Here is a 23,967-nt window from a genome sequence, read left to right on the forward strand (position 1 = left end):
AAACAACTGCTTGCCCCTTTAGGAAGGTTTCCAAAACAATGGCTGGCAATAAGAACAAATGATCTAAATATATTTCCAGAAAAATTTATTTGCTGCAGAAGTAAGCATGGATTTTACTGATCATATGGTTTGAATTCAAAATCACGCCTGAACTTTTAATGCTCCCATTAGATTCTTGAGGGTTTTCCCTGTTTGGGGTTGCCAAAATGCTGGTATTGTGTATTTGGTATGGTTAAGGAGTGGTGGGCATTCTTCTTCAGACTGTTACATAAAGATATAAACCAGAGAATTATTTTGAGAGATTAACATTGTTGTCACAGACAGTTGAATATAAATTTATTTATAAATAGAGAAAAATAAACTAAGGCTGTTACCCCAAATATGTTGTAAATAGGGAGTAGTGTTAGAGTGTTTTCTAACAACCACACGTTATTCTAGTGGACTCTCTCTTTTTAATCCATTGTACAGTATTTGCCTCCAACACTCAGTGACAAATCTGAAGTTACATACTTACCATCATTCTTGCCTGCATTTTCTGTCTGTAACAGAAAAAGGAAAGACGGAAAGATGACTTTGAATTTGTGTCCAGTTGGATTGTGATTCAGACTGCCTATGTGACTTCAAGCGACTAAGTTCCAAGTACACAGAATGATGTGGTTGGTGAAATGGGATTTATGAGGGAGAGCAGTTGCCTGAATTATCACTTTCTAGGGATGATTTATGTATTTTTAATCAGCTACCACAGTGACAGAGCCCAAACAGATGAAAGAGAGGAATGTGCAGCTACAAGCTACTTGTCTGCTAGAATCCAGCAGTCCTAGCCAGATTGCTGAAGCCAAGTTACTGCTACCAGAGAAATATTTTCCAGAGCAAGAAAATAGTAAAGAATTTTGGGCATTGGGCATTGCACTGAGGATCAGTGCATTTCTGATACTCATTTATTTTCTGAGTGTTGCTAATCTAGGCCTAGATGCATAATTTCCTGAAGTTATGACAGTTGATGCTCACTGGTTAAGTTCTTTCTTTGGAAATTTGTATCACCTTTCAATTTGAACATGCAGATTAGTTATGTGCTTCACCACTTCCCCTGTTATCACCTATGTATACCTGGGTCAGGTATAGTGGTAGATGCAGAAATGTTGTTTCTATTTTGGGCAAGTGGTCAAGTGTGATATGTTTGATGTCACTCAGACTTACAGCACTGTAGGATCATCCTATAGGATGTTTGCTTGCTCCCATGACTCCATTTTTACTGACACATTAAAATTAGAAGGATTTCAGGTAATATTTTGAATTGTATGTCTTAAAGTTTCAAATATGAAGATAAAATTCTCCTAAAGCATGTGGTGATTAAGTTTAGCTACTTAGATAAGCAATACACAGATTAACAACTTTATTTTGCGCTATGGCATTATGTAGTCCACTGCTTTTACAATATAGAAAAATATATCTTAAAGATTTTTCTATCTTGACAGGCACTTGTCTGAAGAACTTTGCCTCCTAAGCTTCTTGTCCTATCTGGAGCTACTGGCACTCAACTGCAGGCCTTTTCCCTTTAACTTGTCCCATGTAATTGTCAGCCACAACCATTCAATATAATCTGATTATTTTGTTTGTAGCAAGTCTCAGTTACTTCCTTCTGAACCTTCCTGAGTCACTGTGCGTCATCTGAGGAAACTCAATGAAGTCAGTCTGTGCTGTACTTGTGTAAAGAACTGATGAATAGATATTAAGATTGTCATGTCTTAAGAAGTTATTGTCAACAGTTTGGGCCTTAATAAAGGCCTGGTTCCATGACTAAATGGGGTGGGGGAAACCACGGACCCACTCCCCGAGATAGGGGAAAGGAGGAAAAGGTAAAAGGTAAAGAAAAGGGCCTAAAGACAAAACAGCAGCAAGGAGCCAAGGGAGAAAACTAATTTACTACATATGATAGTGGAATACGAGATAAGACAATGTAATACAATATAATTGGAATTGAAGCTAATAAATCAAATGAAATGAGTGTCCAAAACCAAAGGCCTTACTCTAATGCTGAAGGCGAGACAGCTAGAGAGCACACACCTCAGAGACTAGCAGTCAAAAAAGGGGCAATCGTGTGACTCATGAGCAGTTTTATTTCTCCCTCTGAATGGAAAATGGAAACAGAACAGCGAAAGTCGTCTGGAAGATGTAGTTCTTCTCTTCAGTAAAAGGTACCCTGAAACTATCTATGATCCACGGAACTGGAGCATTAACTCTTTAACTCCCAGTGCACTGCATGATGTTATGATGTGGAATGCTGATAACAAAAATCAGAAAACCATGACAGCTACACACTTAGATTTCTTCTTACCGTAACATTTGAAAAATGATATGGATTACAGCACTGTAGTGGCCCACAGTTGCTGTAATTAGAGTGGTTTGAAAGGCACAGCGGGATATGATGACTTAACTTGGGCAAGCAGTAAAGTGCTTCAGTCACTTCTCATCCAGCACACATTTGTCTACTATGCCTACCTATGTAGAGGTACATTTCCAAACTGAAGACTCAAGATGAAGTGATATGAGGTGCAAAAAAGAGAAACATTCTGTTTTCATGGGTGTTGATCCAATGAGTTTCCCTTTATAGTGGAGAAATTCCTAACTAAAACCATTCTAAAGCCAATTAATTATTGCAAGGGGGTTTTCTGAATTGCCAGAGGTTTACTCTTCTGTATTGTTTCATCTGCATATCTCTCTTGTTAGTGGTTTTCAATAGCAGGAGTGCTCCAAGCAGGGAAATGCTACCTTTTTCTTGTCTGTCATGGGTGCCAATGACTGAACTTGACTGGACTTTTTTTAGGCACTAGAGCTAAACCTTCATGAACATCATGAGGTAGTACTAGTCATGAGCACAACCAAGGCCTCAGACTCTTACTTTGGTGCCATGTATTATCACTTGCATTGAATAAAGATGACACGTATAATTTTCTTCTGCTGCAACACCAACATTTGAGAGGCCCAGGATTAGACTGTCATCCATTGGGCTTTTTTCATCCTATTTTAATTAATCAGACAAAGTATCTTGCTCAGAGAATTAGTATGGGTAGTGTGCTCACTACAGAGTGAATGTTTTCTACTGAGACTCTAATCTAATGTAAATCACAGAGGGTTTCGTTATGTGACTAGAAAGGCAACAGGTAAGAAAACAGAAAAATCAAATGCAGATGAGAAAATGGAATGTTATAAGTGGTAAAGTAAAGAAAGAGCCTTTGGCTTAATGACATCAGAGAAGAACTTCCACCAACTGGGGCTTGAGAGTGTTAATCTCATTAGTTTCAAATTAGCTCCTGGATCCTTATAGAATCACAGCAATTCATAGCCTGAATAGGCTTAGAGATTTAAGTTAATTTTTGAAAAGTAGCTGTAGTTTCTTTTCTTATTTGAACTCAGATGTGGTTTACTATACTCAATTACTGACTAGACAAGTCCTCTTTTTAATGGTTGTCATTATGCTGCTGAAGAAGCCCAGGTTTTTCCATAAAAGCTGAAGATACATTTATTTTCAGCAGGGATTACCATTCTTGCCAGTGGAATCTCAGTAGTTCTGGTTAATTGTAATGTGGCTGTAGATATGTGATTTCCATGGACATTAGTTTAGTTACAGGAGTTTTTTGCATTTTCTGTACTGGTGTCTATGCTAAACACGGCTGTCAAACATATGTATAGTTTAAAGAAAACTCAGTTACCATTAGAGCAGAGTATTTATAGTGAACTGCTCAGTAGGCGTATGTGTTGCTTTTCTAGATGAAGCAGAACTTCTTGAGATCTTGCTTGCTCTAATGGCAATAACTTCATAACAAAACCTTTCTGCAGTACTCTTTAAAAGTTTTAATCTGAAAGTCTCTTACCTTGTGTGAATTGCTATTAGGTTTACTAAAGTATAAAACACCTTTTCAAGAGCTCCTAATACTATTTGAGGGTGGGATAATGTTTATGTGACATTTCCAAACCTCTACAGGCAGTTTTAGTACTGACCCTAAATTTTAAACTTTTTGTGTTGAACTCTTTTTTCCCCCATATAAGTATTCCAGTTATGTTTTTTTTAAATTTTCAAAATACGGTGTATTCATGTAGCATATACATATGATTTCAATGTACTATAGAAAACGTCAGTTCGAATTATTTCATTAGCTATAGACAACAAAGCGTTGAAATGGGGGGGCAGCTTTGTGTCTGAGTGTACTGTTTAAGAAAGGTTTCGAATTCGTACCGGACAATCAGTTCTGACAACCCAGTCAAAGAGTAGATGTAACAGTGAGATAACATTTTTTCTGCATATACACAAAGTTTTCATATATTTTAGCCGAGCGTAACTCTATTCAAACTTTCAGCTATTGGTTTCCTTCCTTAACATGTCATGTTTACCATTTGTCTAGATTAACTACGTTGCTGCTAAAAGTTTCCTTTATAATAGGAGTGGGCTAATGTGGCACTGTGAGTGACGCTGGGCCGCTGATCTGTATAATAACATTAAAATAAAATCCACATTCTAAATGTGTTACTTCCTTACTGCCTTCTCTATGGGGCCAATATTTTTACTCATTAGCTGATTGCTCTATGAAGACTGCTGCTGAGATGTCTGCAAAGAGAAGACCTTTTCCCTGATCTTTTATTTTTTACCTAGCACTGAGTAAAGAATATTAGCACTCTGATTATGCCTTCCAGATAATTTACATAAGTATAAAGATATAGAATATAACAGAAATGTATTAGCAGATGTTATCATATTGTATCATTATATTATACTCGTATTCAAAATGGTTGCAATTATTAATAGCTTTATAACACACAATTACATATTTTTCATAACAATGCACTTTTTATTTTGTCTTTCCAGTTATGGCATGAACTGTCTCATTCAATTTGAGGATTTTGCTAACGTTAATGCATTCCGCCTGCTGCATAAGTACCGTAACAAGTATTGCACTTTCAATGATGACATTCAAGGTAACAAACTCTTTTTCTTCTGTTCTGATGCTTACTAGTTTTCCCTGTGCTACTTGAGGATGTTAGTATGGGGTCACATTTAACCTTGGGTTTCCTCAGCATGGCTTTCTGGTGAGCTGTCTTTGACCTTAACCTTTCCTCTCTCATTTATTTCCCTTCTCATGCTTTATTTAGATGTTCACTCTTCAGGGCTTTTTTAGTAGTTCAGTGTGTGCTTAGCTTTCTCATATAAATGATTTACTTCAGATCTTTGGGCAAATGTCAAGTTTCAAGCCTGGACTGCACTTCCCTCAGGTTTTTTTTTGTTGCTCCAGTTACAGCTACCATTTCTCTGTGCAACAGAGCTTTCTTGATAAATGTCAACACTTATTTCAGACCTTACACTGACAACTCAGCTAAGTAGCCGTCTGATTTGTCTTGCAGTCTCAGGGCTGCATTCAATTTTAGAGGGAAATTATCCCCCTGACTGTGCTTTCCAATCTGAGTCATTTGCAGCAGCTGACAAAAGGAAAAGCTCAAGAATGAGACTGAAGATCTCTGAGAAAAGTCAGCAGCAGAAGTCAGAGCCTGTGTGACTGTGCTCTGCTGTGACTTCTGGGGATTTGCGTGGGTCAGTAAGCAAGAGTATTGCCTCAGTGCTCAGTCTGGCAGGCCTCATAAACTTTTCCTCCCAAGAAGATAGACAAGCTCCTCTGTGGGTTGTCTAACTTCTCATCAGGAAAACAGCATTGGAAAATGATTTCTCTAGGGCCTTAAGTACACAGTTTCTTGGCCAAGAGACTGAAGCTGGAAGAACTGGGTAGAGGCACCCAGGGAAGGACGGACCTGTGCACCCAGCTGTCTCTTGCCTCCTTGAAATTTCAGGTGTTCTCAGCATCAGCAAAATCGTCTTAATTTCCAGCACCTCTCAGGGACACCAATCCAAGCATTAGGTGCTTGAGTTTTTGAAATTATTTTTGCATCATTCACAGGACCTAGGTCCCATTTCAGGGACTCATGAGTTCCTTAGACATGCAACCACACAGGTCTTTAAATTTATTCTGCTTCTGCAACTTAATTTGTCTTTGTGGGTCTTTTAGTCTTTCCCTAAGTGACATTTTGGACTTTGGGGTGACCTCCAGCCATAATGTTTATGTATCTTCCAGAAGATGAAGGAAGATGCAGTTAGCCTGCTTTAGCTCTCTGTAATTTGTCCTCATATATCCACAAAAAAAACTACAGTATCTTTTTTGTAGGTTGCCATCTTCCCCTGTAATGTGGAAGTGGAATAACAGCCCAAATACAGATCCAGCAATCTTCCTTTTCCCTCTTTCTCTTCCAAGTGTGTAACACCTGATGATCTCTCACCTGACCACATTACTGAGGTAGATGGTGCTAACCTCTTTAGCAACTCTCAGAGGTTTTCCATTTCTAAAAGGTGTGATTTTTCCAGACTACTTCAAAGAGTAGCCTTTGCAAATTATGATGCATATTTTGTACAGGTCAGTAAAAGCAAGCAAACACAATGCTACACATGATTTGCCATCACGTTCTGAAGACAGTGCTTGCACAGCATCTTAAACGTAGTTTCTCTTTGTTCAAATATTTGACATGCCCAATCTACTTTGAGAATAGAAAAAAATTACTATTTTTAATGTTTCTTCAAAAGAGTTGCAGCTTTTTTCCACAAACATAGGATATCCGGGCAACTGACTCCAATATATCTTAGTAATGTGACAAGAAACCTTTTAAGTATCCCAGATCTTAAAAAAAAAACTCATATACGATCCTGACTCTTTCCAGACCCTAAAAAAAAAATAAAGAAAATACAGTAAGCTAAACACCCATTAGAAAGAAGTAACTTGTACACATGCAGTTGACTTCTATTAGCTTGGAGCCATTCTTGGGGTGCCAGCATCTCTGTTGCAGAGAGGAAAAACACTGATGTATAAAGTTTATAAATATTGACGATTAAAACAGTAACATATAGACACTTTCAAGAATTTCTGGAAATGGCTCTGTCTCCATCCCTGCCATAATAGGAGCCACATCCTTTACTTTAAAGTTTTATAATTTTTCCTATATCCCGCTCCTATACTGAAGGAATTAAGGAGCAAAAGCAGAATGGCTTCTGAACATCTACAAGTTTATATTAGAAAGAATAATGAAATTAGCCCTGTTTTATTATCCTAGAGAGCGTTTTGGGTTTTGGATGAGCGGTGAATCCTTGGTCTTTGATCATTTGTTCATATTTGTATTTTCAGATAATTATTTATGATCACTTTATGAAAAAAATATTCACTTCTTAATTTTCTTGGATTCTTGCTAGTTCTTATTCTGACCACAAATCAGCTTGCTTCATGTTTTTTTCCTCTGAAACACAGAGAACTTGATTTTTGGAAATGAGAATCAGTGAAAGATTTGAAAACAAATGCCATTATCTACATGGCTCTCTGTAGCTATTAGAAATCATTCTCTAATGGATGGCAAGCTGGACATGAGCCAGCAGTGTGCCATCACAGCCCAGAAAGCCAACTGTGTCTTGGGCTGCATCAAATGTAGTGTGGCCAGCAGGATGGTTTCTCTGAGGGGATTGTCAGCCTCCTGAGCTGTGAATCCCAACACTGTCTCCTTCCAGGGAGGCTCACCAAACAGAGGCCATCTTCCACCCTAATAGGCAGCCTGCTTTGTGTTAGAAGCCCTGTTTCATTTTGTAGCATCGGTGCAAAACAGAACTTTGGGAGAGAAAAAAAAAATGTATCTTAAAGAAAAATCCACTCTATCCTTACGATCTCTCTTTCCTAAGTATATTGGAGACAATCAGATTTATGAATCTAATTTAAATGAAGCATTTAAAAAATTTTGTAAACTTGACATAAAAATGCTAATATTTCTCCCATATATAAAATTACTATCAAAAATAAGTCAGTGTTGGAGAATCATAGAATTATAGAAGCTTTAGAGTTGGAAGGGACCTTTAAAGGTCATCTAGTCCAACTCCCTGCAATAAACAGGTATATAGACAGCTAGATCACGTTGCCCAGAGCCTGGTCCAGCCTCGCCTTCAGCATCTCCAGGGACAGGGAGACACCACCTCTCTGGGCAACCTGTTCCAGTGCCTCACCACCCTCACTGTAAAAGACTTTTTACTTATATCTAGCCTCTTTATGCTTGAAACCATTTCTCCTTGTTCTATCAAGAGGGGGCAAAAAAAAATCCCCTCAGAGAAACCATCCTGTTCTATTCCCTGCCACAAGGCTGTTGAAGAAATCTGTTAATGCTGATTAAAGAAGATGCAGGTCTGGAATAGCAGTGTCTGAAATCTTCAGTCCTTTGCTTAGCACCTAAGCAGATGGCATGCTATGTATAAACTCAGGAGCAGCCTTGGTGCCCTCAGTTGTGCCCCTGCTGCTGTGGCAGCCTGGGTGCTGTGTGCCTGACTGTTGGGTGCCTCTGAAATGTGGAGTCCCTTGTAAAACCAATCTGTGAGTGAGGCAGGATGCCATAGCACTCCCTTCCCACTCCTGGTTTTGTTTTGCTGTTCCTGTTGAAAAACTTTTTGCTACTCAAGCACAGTCAGTGGCTTAAGGCAAGTTTCCATGTCTTAGAAGTTGTGCATTTATTTTATGTGGGTCTCTCAGTGTTCATCAAACGGTGATTGTTTTTAGTCACTGCTGATGTGGATGAATTTCTCTAGGTTGCCAATTATTTCAGCCAACTGTTGTGATTTTCCCCACCTTTATACTTTAGAATTGCCCCACTGGGAAATGACAAACTTTTGCAGCATGAGCCAATCTATGTAAAATGTTTCTACGTGCATATAATTCTGTAAGTTTTTATTTTAGCATTCTAGCACTATTTTACTGTGCCATTATGGGCAAAGAACATGTACTCTATGCCAACAAAAATAATTTCAATACAGTGTAATTTCTCCATGTAAATAACTTCAGTATTCACATGATCTTAGATGTCATTTGTTTTTAATAGCTGTGTGCTGTTTAATTGAATCAAAACATTATTAAAAACAACAAACCTAAAGTAAAAATGCAGAGCATATTGAGTTTAATATTTTTATTTCATCTTGTGTGTTTTGATTTAAATTATGTGGTAAATTTTTAGCAGGCCACTTGAATAATTGGGGAAATTAGACCTGAAAGTTATGTTATGACCAGTTCATCATTTAGTCAGTGCTATTCTCAGAAATCTGAATTCTCTGTCAAAAATATTCTCTTTTTCAAAATGTAATTCTTTTTAATGCTAACATTGAAAATGATACTTTTAGTATCTGGAAATTCCAGTCCTTGAAAAGAAATAGAAAAAAGGTTTTGTTTTTGTTGTGATGGGCATGGGGAATCCTGTCTGTTCTCTTCCAAAGAATTTGGGAAATGTGAAATTAGGAGATGCATAATAACTCAAATGTTTATGTCATATCTCAAATTCAGATATTGAGTGTAAACTGTACAAACCTGTATCCTAACATGGGGTGAAATGTGCTTACAGGTGGAACAGATGTTAGAATCTATTAAATTTAACAGCAATGGTAATAATAACAACCCTATCAAGACATATACCACAGCGCTATGTGAAGTGTTTTTTTCTTCTGGTGTATGCACACTGTCACCTGCCTATGCTGGTAAATTTACACTGAAATCAATATGTCTTCGAATAAGTCCCCCAGAGTAGTTTTGCATACCTTTCCAAGTGTATGTACAAGAATGTGCATACGCAAGTCTTCTCCTCTTTCATTTTTTCCTCATTACGGGTGAAAAACTCTTGCCTCCAGGCAGCCTGCTCCAGGTGGCTCTGCTGGGGCAAGGGCTTGGCCCTCCATCCGTTCTTCCCAGTCTCAGCCAACAGCAACTCCGTGCATTAGCCCTCCTCAAAGATATCACATTTGCTCTTTTAAAAAGGCACCATTCCTCCTTCCCTGCACGTTCCCACTCTCCTTATACTACCTGTGCTGCAGCTGCAGTGTGGAGCAGGGATAGGATTTCTATGGGACATGAACTACCCGGAACTTTTACCTCACTACTAAATGAGATTCCACCTTTTAGATAGGACAATTACTCTCACTTTTTTTCCTCAGTAGGAGTAAAAGAGGACAATGCATTTTTTCCAGCGCTCTGTGTCATTTGGAAGAATGACACTGTAAACATATGATTTTGATTATGTTGTGTTTTGAGAAATACAAGTTTTGGTTTTACCACTTCCTAATATTTTAGCCCGGAATGAATACTTAAGATTTTAGGATGCTCTGCAAAGCTTCCTCTCCTTTTGTTTGCTAGCATTTAAAGATGCCACTGAGAAAGCAACATAAAGGAAATAATGATCTGATTACTTTTTTTTTAATTTAAATAATGTGTAAGTGTTTCAGTGCCATAAATCATTTATTGCTCATTTAAATGAAACTGCATCCAATAAAAATTATGTTCCCCATCCTTTTGTTTTGAGACCTTTCTCCTCTTTTTTCTTTAATTGTTACGTCTGCTGAAAGAAGACCATACTGTAAAGCATTTTCAGTGTGCCATCCCCAAAGGCCGTGGTCTCAAGGATTTCTTGTGAATATTCATACTCGATCATACTGTTTACAGAACCAAGCAAGAGCATCTTGGATAGAATACAAAAACTTGTTAAAGAATAATGCACTTTGAAATTTCACATCTAAACTTACCTTCCCTTAGGAAAATACCTTTTGTTATTAATCTTGCCATGGATATTGTGTGAAAATTTGGGATAAAAGAACCCATTTTCAAAACAATACCAGTGTCCATTTTATTCCGCATATAGTGGATTTAACCTGTGCTCTGTGGGAGAGGGAAGGAAAGCCATTTCTCTCTTTCACACGCGATGAGAGCAGAAAAAGCAGTGAGATTCTGTTTCTGCACTGTCACAACCTCCAGAACCGGTTAGGCTCTGGCAGTTTGATGTGAATTGCATTCTGATTCTTTTCAAAAACGTGACTCGGTGTTCACGGTGAAATGGAAGATGGGAGCAGTTCCGGTCAGACAGATCTGCCTTTCACCCAGCTGGCTGCTCCCCTTCCATGAAGAATGAATGAGGGAAACTGCTGACGAGGAGTGATGACAGCTGCTGCCAGCAGCACACAGTGATAGAGAACACAGTGCTCTAATAAATAGGATCATTATTCTTTCTAGCGTCAAATGGCTGAGTATAAACAACGCAGAGTACGTCTAAATTACCATTTTCAGGGCAGTTCTTCTGTAAAAATTGTGATTCGTGAGAAATGCAACATATTTATATGTTGCTATCCTAAACTACATTCTGAATCATCTTCAGAATGAAAGTGCAGGTTGCAAAAGACCACATAACATGCAAAATGTTGTTGACTTTCAACATAGTATAGGGTCTCTTTCAACTCAAATGATTCTACGATTCATTTTTTGTATCTCTTCTCTTTTTCCTTAGAACACAAGATGGTATTGTAGTTGAGTCTGTAAAAATATTCCAACTGGTCATACATAATTGCTGTTCATTTTTCCAGCTAAAAAACTTAGCAATACATCAGCCAGGAAGATAAGCAGGATCCTAGCATTCCCATTCATGATAAATTAACACTATATTATTTTGTCTCCATCACTAGCAAGCAGCCTGGAGAGAAGAGTTCCTGGCTCTCCAAGAGCTCCACTGCTGTCAGGGAGCTGCTGTGCAGTGATTTCTGGCCATCTCCTGCCTGACAGAAGGGACTGCAGGAGCTGGGAACGGGGCCGCCTTTTTCAGGAGAGCATGTCGATGGCTTTAGGAATCAGCTATGTTATGTCAGCTTCCTCCTCCTCTCTTGCAAACACAGCTGTGTAACATAAAATAGAAGAAAGCACTTGGCATCCAAAGAGAGGATGGGGTTTTATGGAAGGTTATGAGGATTGTTTGGTAGAGTACCAAGGGAAACTGAGAAGGAGGTCCGACTTCTCTGGTTTGCCATTGTCAGTCTTTGCCAACTTGGCGCTTTCCAGAGGAAGACTTAAATTTGTCTGGGAAAGAAACAAGCTAACTCTTGGACACTGCAGAGTGGAAGTGTCTCAGCCTGACACTTGGTGTTCCTGAAGCTATGCCTCAGAGGAACCATTTTTTATTTTTATTTTTTAAAAATGCAGGAGAAGAGAGTAAATGATCTCAGCTCTGAGCAAGTAATAAAAATGACTAAAAATGACAAAACTGTATGGTCTAAACATTAAGTGGGCTAAGAACAAGATGTCCTGTATTCCTGATGATTGAAGGGAAACATCATAATCAAAAGCACACAACAAATTATTTTTTTTTTAGTGCTATAGACATGCTTTTTAACTGTTCAGATGGGCTTGCTTCAAAAAGTGACTAAGGGACTTCCTAGCTTTAAAATATTTGCATAATTTTCACCATGGGTTACATTTTTTTTAGTATTTATTTATGAAAACTAGATGTTCCTACATAGAAACGGCTGATTCAAACCAAGCTTTCAGTATCAAATGATGTATTTTAAGGATAGGTTTACACACTCCCAGGTTTTCCACTACTGCTGTTCTTTTAGCTTCTTCTCTACCTCTATTTGACACTTATAGGTTTGTGTGCCTACCATATGAAAACCTTTTTTGACCATCTCCTTGAGCTTAGCGTAGAGGTTACAGCTTTGAACTTGTCTTTGCTTGTGAGAAAGTGAACTTGTGAATAGCAAAAGTACATCATGCAGGGGCAAATGTTGAGGGCAAATGGCCATTGTGCAGTAGGCCAGGTGCTTTTGGAGGGCTTGAGTTCTTCTGAAGGAAAAATCAGTAGTAATGTGAACTATCCCTGCAAAAGAATTATTACAGAAGTTTTCAGATGCAGTGGGAGGGTTGGTGCTTCAAATAAGCTGATCTTATCCTTTCAGCTCCATTGGTTTCTCTGTAAATGTTTGCAATTTGCTTTTGTACTCTGACAACATCTACATGAGAAGGTTTAATATTATATAGTACTATGGCCACTATAGGATTGCCAGTTCTCAGCAGCTCCAAAGAACTGTTATCTCCAGTAGGTTTGGTGCAGAATCCTGTCTCAAGAGTGACTCCATTCTTAATTTTCAGTATCTGGAACCATTCAGAATGGTTCTTTCTGGGCTATCCAATTTTTTCTTCCTGAAAAAGTTTGTAACTGGAATATTTTGTAGTATTTTGATTGCACCAGTCATGATGCCAATTCAGTAGAATCAATCAATTGATCAATCACATTTTATTTAGTGTTACACTGGAACAGGTTGCCCAAGGAGGTTATAGATGCCTCATCCTTGGAAGCATTCAAGGCCAGGCTGGATGTGGCTCTGGGCAGCCTGGTCTAGCAGTTGGCGACCCTGCCCACGGCAGGGGGGTTGAAACTAGATGATCTTTGAGGTCCTTTTCAACCCAGGCCATTCTATGATTCTATGATACGATAAGATATTCCCATCTACATCTTATTTTCCTTTTAAAAAAGTACAGAAAAGTCATAAAAACAAAGTACAGAAAAGTGCAGTTCCACTGAATATTTTCTTAGTAGGCCAAGTATCTGCACTTTAGCTGAAAGAGACTGTGAAATTATATGAAATGCATGCTTAATGCTTTGTAGTTCTTTGTGGACTAATAAAAAACAACCATTTATTTCTTTAGGAACTGCATCTGTGGCGGTTGCAGGTCTTCTTGCAGCTCTGCGTATCACGAAGAACAGGTTATCAGATCACACAGTGTTGTTCCAAGGGGCTGGAGAGGTATGTGTTTTTAGACAACAGGAGTTCTACTTTGAAAATGTTTCTTAATATTTATTCAAGTTATAATGCATCCAATTTGCAAGAAGATAAAAAAGGTAGAATTGTCGCTGAAGCCTGATAAAAGTCACTGCTTAATTCAAAGGTAGACTTACAAAAAATCTCTGATCATGCACTCAGGCCTCATATTTTTCACAAGAAATTTTGAGGTGATCTGTTCTCTTCTTAAACGTGAGGTTTTATCTCTTCAGCTGTAAATTACTGAACTGCTCTCAACAGAAACTAAAAAAAAAGTAGATCTGGAGATGTGAAGAAATACATCAGACAGCCAAAGAGATGTAAAATATATTTACCAGTGTGTGTGTTATTTAATAAGAAGCAGTGCTCCATTAATCTTTTCCTGTCATTAAATATAGTTCTTTAGTATTCTTCACATGAAGGTCATCAATTTCTGAAGATTTTTACGAAAGCTTATTTTTTACACTAGTTGTTTGGCATACATTTCCAAGCTACTGACACACAGGCCAATGCTGTACTTATCCACAGTGTGGCTGTCATCTGGTATACAAAGTAAGTCTACAGTACCATGAAAATTTGTGAAAAATATTATTCGTGGCCACAAATCTCCTTTGTAGGTGCAGTAAACTAACTCACCTTTGTGTAGTCCAGATATTTTTAATGTGTTTCGATATTTGATTCTACTGAGATCAGATCTGTAGTTTTAAGAATGTCTGGTACACGTCAATGCCTTTTTACATCAAGACTGTCAGTCTCTAAAGTTCTTTCTCCTGACTTTGCTCCAGATGAATTCAGTCTAATGTTTTGGGGTTTTCTTATTAGTATTGTCAGTGTGCCTGTGCTGCAAAGAGGTTATGGTAGATATTCTCCCAGCCATGTGAGCTTATTCCTAATGAAACTACGTATTTGTTAACCGCTAGGTAGAAAAAGGGAATCTCACTCAGTTGATTCTCAGTAAAACTGAAAAATAAAGAACAAGAATCAGAATCAATACCATTAATATATATGAGTTAGTAATCAAAAATACTGAGTGGTCTGTTGGCTCATTTTATTGCCTGCTTTTCAACCTATTCCCATATTTGATCTGTCGGCTGAAATATAAAATCAATTAAGAATGATACGTTTCAGCAAAATATTGATAAGTGATTTTTTTCTTGCCCCTGCATTCACTGGGATCACAGCCAAGTCTAGAGTTACAAAACACATGAACAGTAGGTAAAAGGAGATTACCTTCTTGATGGACATTTTAAAGAAAGATAAGGAAGAAAAAATCTTTTAGGGCTGCATTTTACTTTCTGGCAGAATGTGGTTTCCTTTGGTTTAAATTACAAAGAAAAACAACCTTTTATGAACACAAAAAAAAACTTCAAAGAAGAAAGAATATTTGTTATATTTTGATATGATTATATGGATTAAGTATTAGTTTTAACATTTATATTAGAGTTTGTTATGTTATCCACACTTCAACTGCCATCTTAAGATGTATCTGTACTTTTCAATATGGTTTCTAATTACCAAGTATTAGTGACCATTCATTACTGTTTTATTGTTAAATAAAATGAGGTGACTTATTTAAAACAATGGCTAGGCGAAACAAGTCAGTAGGGGATTTCTTTCATTTCTAGTTTCATATAGCTCTTTTCTTTTTCCTACAGGCTGCACTAGGGATAGCAAACCTTATTGTTATGGCTATGGAAAAAGAAGGGCTGTCTAAAGATGCAGCTGTCAAAAGGATATGGATGGTTGACTCAAAAGGACTGATAGTGAAGGTAATACGATTCTCTTATTAATTTAAATGTCGTGATAGTTAATTGCAGCCTGTAGATAAAGGCAAGAACATATTTTTTATAAAAGAAACTACAGCAGATCCTCTTTCTTATCATAGCAAGCAGTTTTTCTTTTCTAAAGTGTACTAAATGAATAACAGGCTCCCGTTTTACTTTAAGGGAAGGGCGATTATACCTGAAGATCCTGCACCATTTCTGTTAGGGGTGATCACACAATAAAGAGAATTTCTCAGCAGTTCATTAAATAAAGAATGTAAGGAAATAAGTGTTCAACTTGTGGGTTTAATATTTCCCATGTTAACACAACTATTATTTGTTAGCACAGTCTTGTATGAAGATGTTTGCATATGTGCTATTAAAAAAAGCATTCAAAGATATATTTTTTTTAAAGAAACAAAATATTTTCAAAGAGAATGTTTTCCTGGTGTTGCCAACATGTCATCCTTCTTTGAGAACAGAGATATATTGCTTCCTGGTGTTGCCAACATGTCATCCTTCTTTGAGAACAGAGATATATTGCTTTGAGTAGCTTCTATGCACAGCAATAGAGCTCATATTGCAGATGTTGTGGTCTGCAGTGCTATCAACACTGGTCAGGATTTGAAATTGCTGAGAGACTTCATCAGTCACCCTTACTTCATTCCTTCGTTGTGCCAAAATAAGGAAACATATGTATTCCATGTGCCAGAATAAAGAAACTGGGTATGTTTTAAAAGGTGGCTATGTATTTAATGGTTTGTGAGCTACTTAAGAGAAATGTATGAAAGGCTCATTGGGTCTGCTTTTCCACCTTACTTTTTGGTTAGCATTGTTTGTGGCCGTCTCTGTTGGCACTGCACTCTTTTGTGGTGTTTTTTAGTTCTTTATATTTAGGGTGTTTTGTAATTCACATGCATTTGCATGAGGAGCATGAATTCAGCACTCTGTATGTGAGTTAGTTTATCAAACAGTATCACAGCAACTTTCATTCATCTTACTACAGGAAAAATAGTAGGATCATGGGCATTGATTGGCCTGATGGCTGTGGATGGGCCTTGTCTGTCTCCAGGGGGAAAGTGGATCCTAGCCCAGGATCTGGCAGGGCTCACTGATAGAGCTTTAAACTAGGTATGAAGGGGGATGGGGATAGAATGATGCTCGCTAGGGTGGAGCGAGTAATTCAGAAATTTCAATTCAAGATTTGATGGGGGAAGAAAGTAGTGGTCAGTGGGACAGAGAAGGGCTTGGGAATGTTGTCACTGTAGGAGATTGCAGGGAAAAACCTCTGACCTGTCCTGTAGGGTCTGCTGGGAACTCCTCAGAGGAAGTAATGTTGCTGACCCCCCGTCCGATAACTCTTCGTGTCCTTCTAGGAAGCAGTGGGGGAAAACTTCAGATTTCTTCTGGAAGTTTGAGGGAGGGCCCCTCTAGAAAGTTAGAGTGCCAGAAAGCCCAGCTGAAGTGCCTTTACACTAATGCATGCAGCATGGGAAATAACCAGGAGGAACTGGAAACCGTGATGTGCTTGGAAAATTATGATCTGGTTGCTATCACAGAAACGTGGTGGGACGAATCCCACGATTGGAATACTCCGATTGAGGGCTACAGGCTCTTCAGAAGGGATAGACAGGGCAGGAAAGGAGTGGGAGTTGCCCTCTATGTTAGCAAGTGGATAGATTGCGAAGAGCTGAGTCTGAGTAACAGCCATGACCAGGTTGAGAGCTTATGGGTTAAAATAAGGGATCGGTCCAGTAAAGGAGATCTAGTGGTTGGGGTCTGTTACAGGCCACATGATCAGGGGGAGCCTGTGGACGAGGCCTTCTTGCTCCAGCTACAGGAAGTGACGCGTTCACAGGCTCTTGTCCTGATGGGGGGTTTCAACCACCTGGATATCTGCTGGGATAGTGGCATGGTGGGCGGCAGACAATCCAGGAGATTCCTGGAGTCTGCTGAGGATAACTTCCTGGTCCAGGTATTAGATGGACCGACCCCAGCTGAAGCCTTACTGGACCTGGTGCTCACCAATGTGGAGGAGAGCATTAGAAGGGTTAAGACTGGAGGCAGCCTGGGCTGTAGTGATCATGCCCTGGTGGAGTTTGTGATCTGGAGGAATGCAGGCCTGGCAAAGAGTAGAGTCAGGACCCTCAACTTCAGGAAAGCAAACTTCTGACTGCTCAAGGAGCTGCTGGGAAGACATGTCCTGGCAGACACGGGGAGTCTGACCACTCAGTCTTGGGACCGGTGCTCTTCAACATCTTTATCAATGACATAGGTGATGGAATCGAGTGCACCCTCAGCAAGTTTGCAGATGACACCAAGCTGAGCGGTGCAGTTGATACACTGGAGGGAAGGGAAGCCATCCAGAGAGACCTGGACAGGCTGGAGAAGTGGGCCCATGAGAACCTAATGAGGTTCAACAAGGCCAAATGCAGGGTGCTGCACTTGGGCCAGGGCAATCCCAGGTATTTATACAAACTGGGGGAAGAACTCCTCCAGAGCAGCCCTGCGGAGAGGGACTTGGGGGTCCTGGTGGCCGAGAAGCTGGACACGAGCCAGAAGTGTGCACTGGCAGCCCGGAAGGCCAACCATGTTCTGGGCTGCATTAGAAGAGGAACGGCCAGCAGGGAGAGGGAGGTGGTGGTCCCCCTCTACTCGGCTCTTGTGAGGCCCCATCTGGAGTACTGCATCCAGGCCTGGGGCCCCCAGCACAAGAAAGATGCAGAGCTCTTGGAACAAGTGCAGAGGAGGGCCACCAAGATGATCAGAGGGCTGGAGCACCTCTCCTATGAGGAAAGGTTGAGGGAACTGGGTTTGTTTAGTTTGGGGAAGAGAAGGCTCCGGGGAGACCTCATTGTGGCCTTCCAATACTTGAAGGGAGCGTATAAAAAGGAGGGGGAACAATTGTTCGAAAGGGTGGATAGTGACAGGACAAGAGGGAATGGTTTTAAACTGAGACAGGGGAGGATTAGGTTAGATATTTGGAGAAAATTTTTCACACAGAGGGTGGTGATGCACTGGAACAGGTTGCCCAAGGAGGTTGTGGATGCCCCGTCCCTGGAGGTGTTCAAGGCCAGGCTGGATGTGGCTCTGGGCAGCCTGGTCTAGTGGTTGGTGACCCTGCACACAGTGAGGGGATTGAAACTCATCTTGAGTTTCAATCTTTGAGTTTGAATCTTTGAGGTCCTTTTCAGCCTAGGCTATTCTATGATTCTATGATTCTATGATTGTGATGAGTAAACACTATAGAAGTCATCTTGGATATTCTTTGCTGGACAGAATAAAAATTGTCTGACTAGGTACAGAAGAAAGATGTAACTCGCTACACTTTAAGATACAGATGTTTTTCTGTTTGTTTAGGGTTTTTTAAACAAAAGTTTTTAATGCTTTTAGTTTTCATCTAATATGCATAACGTGTTTTGGGTCCAGACACAGATAAGTGAAGGCCTGTGCATCTGCTGTGACTGACGAAACTTAGAGGTTGCCTAAGATGAATGATGCGTTGCTCAATTTCCTTCACTGTAGTGACTGGGAACATAAATACAAAGAAAATACAACTGGTGGTGGTATGGAAGTTAACTGTCATGGACAGAAATGTGAGAGCTTCATGGCCACGAAGCAGTAAATCCGGCCTTATAGCATGGCTGTGCTGCTGAGATTGTTAAGCAGCCTTTCTTCCCTCCTGCTTCTCTTATGCCTCTCACTTCTGCTGCTAATTTGCTAGTCAGCTGAGAAGCCAGGTTGTTGCTCTTGGTACTCACGACTCATTCCTTTCACAGTTTCTAATTTTTTAGTGCTTCAGTGACCATATACTTTCCTCAGTGCCTTCTAGCTTCAGAGCTCTCAAGCAGGGCCAAAACCAATCACTCTCTCACACAGTTTCTAAGTTCCTTTCTTCTGCCGGTTCTTTCTGGTGGGGCTTTGCTTGGGTTTCATCCAAAGAGCAGTCTACTGAATTTCATGTCCTGGCTGAAGTATATTTGTGAACTGTTTGTGATAGCCAGACATAACAGTTGTCTGAAATAGATTAGGGCTGACCACTACTTGGCTTGCTGGGGAATTTGGGACCAGATGTTGATGCAAGCAGAAGGAGCTGACAGTGCACATTTCAAGTACTTGCTGGTTGTCCTGGAAGACCTGTGGGCAATGGCCACCAAGCCTGGCAGAGCTGGAGGGGCTTGAGAAGGAGTGGTCACTTCCAGCTGTGGTGCATTTGGTGGCAGAGCCAACTGGAACTAGAAGTTGGTGACACTGCAGTGCCAAGCCTGAGCTGAGTGTGAGGAAACTTGTCCTTGGTCAAGAGCTCTGCAAATCCTGTCTTGGCTTTCTTCTGTAGCTAGCTATTGTAAACAAAAATAAAAATCGAAAACAAAACAAAACAAAAGAACAACAGCAACAAAAAACAAGCTCTGTGGGCCTCTTGAAGCTGGTGATTTAACTGCCAGGAAGTCATATTTACAGTAAGTAAATAATTAAGTTCTTCCTGGTGCCATTTTTCTGGTCTGAGAAGGAATGCCATGCTTTACGTACACTTAGGAAATTATTCTGACTTTAGCTGATTGAAGAAAAGTGTTGCAAGAGTCAAGAGACTTTCCAAACTCTTAGAAATGAGATAAGAGAACAGGAACATTTTTGAGAAAGCTGAACTAATTATTATAAAAATTCTGGGAATTCTATTCCCAGAAACCTTTTCATTATTGCTAACAGAAGATTTATCAAACCACAGAATAGCTCACCCATTAAACAACTTATGCTTAAGCTGAACCGACTCTTATTTCTTACTGCTATCAAAAGTCTATCAAGAAAACCTGTACAGTGAGAGTCCCTTAAGATTTGTCTTATCAAAAACTGCCCAATCAAAAGTAGTATCCCGGAAACCAGGAGACACTTTCAGTCCCAGAAATATCCTCCTCTCTTGCTTTAACAGTATGAATAATAAGAGAATCTCTAAAGACTCAGCAACTATTTAGTCCAAGTAAATTATTTTTTACATCTTTTTTTTTCTATTCTATCCTTTGATCATTGATTTTGCAATGCGTGGTTATAGATTTAATCATTGTTTCTCCTTTGTTCTGCTTTGAATAGCATTTCAACCAGTACAAACCAAAGAAAAATAACCTTGGGACTTTTATTGACCTCAGTATGAACATCTTCCATCTTTTCTCCATCCACCAGCCTCAAAAGCTGCCACGAAGTCACTTATTAGGCTTTTGCAGCTGATTTTTCCTTTGTGGGTTTTTAATTGTTCAAGTACAGCTGTGTTTTCATTTTCTTGTGTTTTATGCTTTTCTTTTTCCCTTGAGAGCAATTTTTCTTCATTAAACTGAGTTTGATGACCAGCTTTTCTGCTATGTTGTGGTGAAAGAGCTGGTGGTGAAGGTTACGTTTATAGTACTGTCTACAGTTTTGCTCTCTGATTCATTCTGAATACCTTACAATGCTCATATTCTAGAGGGCATGTTTTGTTTATGTTATTTATTTATTTCTTTATTAACCTGCTTATGTTGTTACTTTTGCACTCCTGTGTACTTGGAGATTATGTTAAATAGTGGGGACTCATATTTAACTCTGAATTTTGACACAAGGACTGACAAATTTATATTGAACTATATTAACACATCGATATGTATTGTCTTCCACATTCCTTTTCTTTCCTATTTGCAATCCTCATTCTTCTTCTGTTAATGACACTACACATAAATGTGCGATATATTTTGAATGCATTTTATCTTCTTTAAAGCTGCCATAATGTCATGCTTAGCTATATAAGTGACGATATCTTCACCCATAAACTTAAAAGACAGTGACATTTGTGACATGTAGCTGAGAAGAGGCAAAAGCTTAAGAAAAGTATTGTGAAGTTAATTTGAGAGGGTTGATCCCATAAAAAAAAGACGATGCTCACCACTGTCTGAGTATTTTAGTTGTGTCCTGCAAAACCTTCCTGCAGGACTGTTCTTGAACTGCCTAGAGTGATTGTGCAAATAATAAGGAAGTTTTAATATTTAAAGGGAGTGTACCTATGCTGCAAAATAAAATCTAATTATTTTGTGAAGTTTACCTGTATTTTGCAAGAAAGCATAAACTGTTTGCATGCCATGTAATTTCCAGTGCAAAAATGGAATTCCGTAACATGGGGACAAATATCATCCTTCATTTTGAAGAGTATATCAACATGGAGTATATTGGTTTTGACAATTTTTTACTCTGTGTTTTCTACTTCAGCACATCAACACTTTTGTCTAATTGAGTATTCTCTGTTTTGAATGTCCGTCAGATATGAAATTTCATCCCCTGTAAGACTTCTGGTCAATCTGGATGAAGTCCAAACCAAATGGCAAGCTCAGTGCCCCAAAATATTGAACTTTATAAGCAGAGGACAGCGATAGACAGCAAAATGTTACCGTTTTCTGTGGTCTTAATTATTTAGATTGGAAATACCCAAGTAATCCTGTTGACAATCCTCTAAAACATTTTCAGAGGAGCATAAACTTTCATCATTCCCCTTTTCCTACTCACTTTTGAATATCTCTGGAAATCTTATTTGGAAATGTTACTCATAAACAATTAATTGGCAGTGGGAACAATTGTCTTTAAAGTTCATGGCTTAGTCAAGATTTGATACATACATAGCTCAATCTTGGCTTAGAGAATGGTGGAAAAGAAAGGAAGACATTTGAGACTGACAGAATTACAGTGCCATCTAGGTGTGGTTGCTCTCCTTACAAACAGGGCAACTCGTAATACCTGAATGATCATTTATTGCTCAGAATCAAATATTTGAATCCTGCTCTGACTCTGATTTTTACTGATTTTTTTAAATATGCTTCTACTCAATTTTATAAATAATTGCTTTAAAAAAAACTTTGAATTTCATTCTAGGTTTTAAAACCATTTGATTATGGGTTTAATATTTTACATATTGTTTAATGTTACATCTGCTTCTTCTGTGAACTTTTTAGTAATTTCTGCCTTCCTTTTTATCAGGTCAGTTATTCTGACTCTCTGCGTTTGTCCTTTCTCAGATCATTTACATCTGACTGCAACTGCCTCTGACTTTTTGAGCCAAAAGATTCTTGTATCTTAGCAAAGATGCAATGTCTGGGGTATCTCCCAGACATCTGTCTAGTCACTTAAAGCAGTTTCTGCCTTATTTTACTCCTGTACTGCCCCAGTAAAGTACTCTGTGTTTGCTTTTCCTGTTATTCTCTTGTCTGGGGGAAAAGTCTGAGCAGTTTCATTTTGAATTTAACTTGTTTTATATGAAGTATACATTTTGCAGAAGGGAAATGTATTAATTTGTTTTTGAGTGCTTATGAATCATTATACTTGTGACTCATACTTGAAAATTAATCCATGGAACCAGTTGAAGACAAGGCAAAAGGTTGATTGGTGGGGTGTATTCAATTAATACCCATGTTATTTTCTTTAAAAGTGACACCACCAAATATTTGGATGTTAAATGTGTTGCCATGCAGCTATTCCCTCTTTGACACCATGTTCATTAGATGTTCTGATGAGATGATGACCTAAGCTGAATGGTTTATGATTTCTTTTACTCATGCTCTGATATTGCAATGAAGGATTGCTTTGTTCCATTTTATTTCTATTGTTCTGTGGGCTCCCAACCTTGTCTACTTCTCAGATCTTCTCGAAATAATTGTCTTAGTAAGTTTTGTCCTGCCTGTTACCCTTGTATGCTTATCTGTACGGAAAGTGTATTTTGTATGCTTGGAAGGACTTATAACAGTGTGTGTTTAAGTTGACACCAGAATTATATTTGTTACCTAAATCTTATGTTTTACTGCTAACAATTATGACATTATCTGGTCAAAATGTGGTAGGTTGTTCTTTTATTTTTTGTTTGATTGGTTGGCTGCTTTTGTTTTCTCTATCAAAAGAATTAGTATCAAATTATGTTAATTATGTGCTCAGGTTTTTTGTTTCTAAATGAGGTAACATAGGAGTGTCTGTCACCTGCAAGTACTTGATTTTCAGTGATATGTGACCAGCAATTTATATTCCCACCTTCATTTTTTTTTTTAATTTGCTAAGTTTGGTAATTTTCATTAACCTTGAGTTCTGCCTACATAGGGCATCCCATAGTTGCTGCCTACAGACCCCCATGGAGTTGAAGCCATGTAGAGGTTATCTCCTAACAGAGGGATGTTTCACCCTTTCTCCCATGACTCTTAACTGCACTTTTTCCGCCTTCTTCCTTGATATTTTAATTACTGTTTTGCTTAGAACTCTGCAACAAATAATTCATTTAAGAAAGAAAAAAAAATACACAACATTTTTCCAGTTGAAAATGCTGTGCTTTTCCACTTTGCTTTTTTTTTCTACAGTTCTCATGTTCTTCTGCAGTTCTCATGTCTTCAGCATTCAGGAACCTTAGATGAATTTATTAATTTATCTGAGTACTGATCTCTGTTCTCTTGTTTAAATAAGCTGCAGTTGACACAGCTAAATGGAGGCGAGTATTTGTATAAATAGATTTGTGCCTCCCTGGTAGAGAAATGGGAC

General features: G+C 38.8%; 1 protein-coding gene across 2 annotated transcripts in view; it reads left to right on the plus strand.

Annotated features, from left to right (window-relative positions):
• ME1 (malic enzyme 1) overlaps positions 1–23,967 on the plus strand; it is a 172,721-nt gene that overhangs the window by 129,299 nt on the left and 19,455 nt on the right. For both annotated transcript variants that reach the window (XM_021391605.1, XM_021391606.1), the window contains exons 7-9: positions 4,862–4,971; positions 13,566–13,663; positions 15,334–15,447. In XM_021391605.1, coding sequence (XP_021247280.1) covers positions 4,862–4,971; positions 13,566–13,663; positions 15,334–15,447 — 322 coding nt within the window. The remainder of the gene's footprint in view (positions 1–4,861; positions 4,972–13,565; positions 13,664–15,333; positions 15,448–23,967) is intronic.

The sequence above is a fragment of the Numida meleagris genome, chromosome 3, assembly GCF_002078875.1.
Source record: "Numida meleagris isolate 19003 breed g44 Domestic line chromosome 3, NumMel1.0, whole genome shotgun sequence".
NCBI lineage: Eukaryota > Metazoa > Chordata > Aves > Galliformes > Numididae > Numida > Numida meleagris.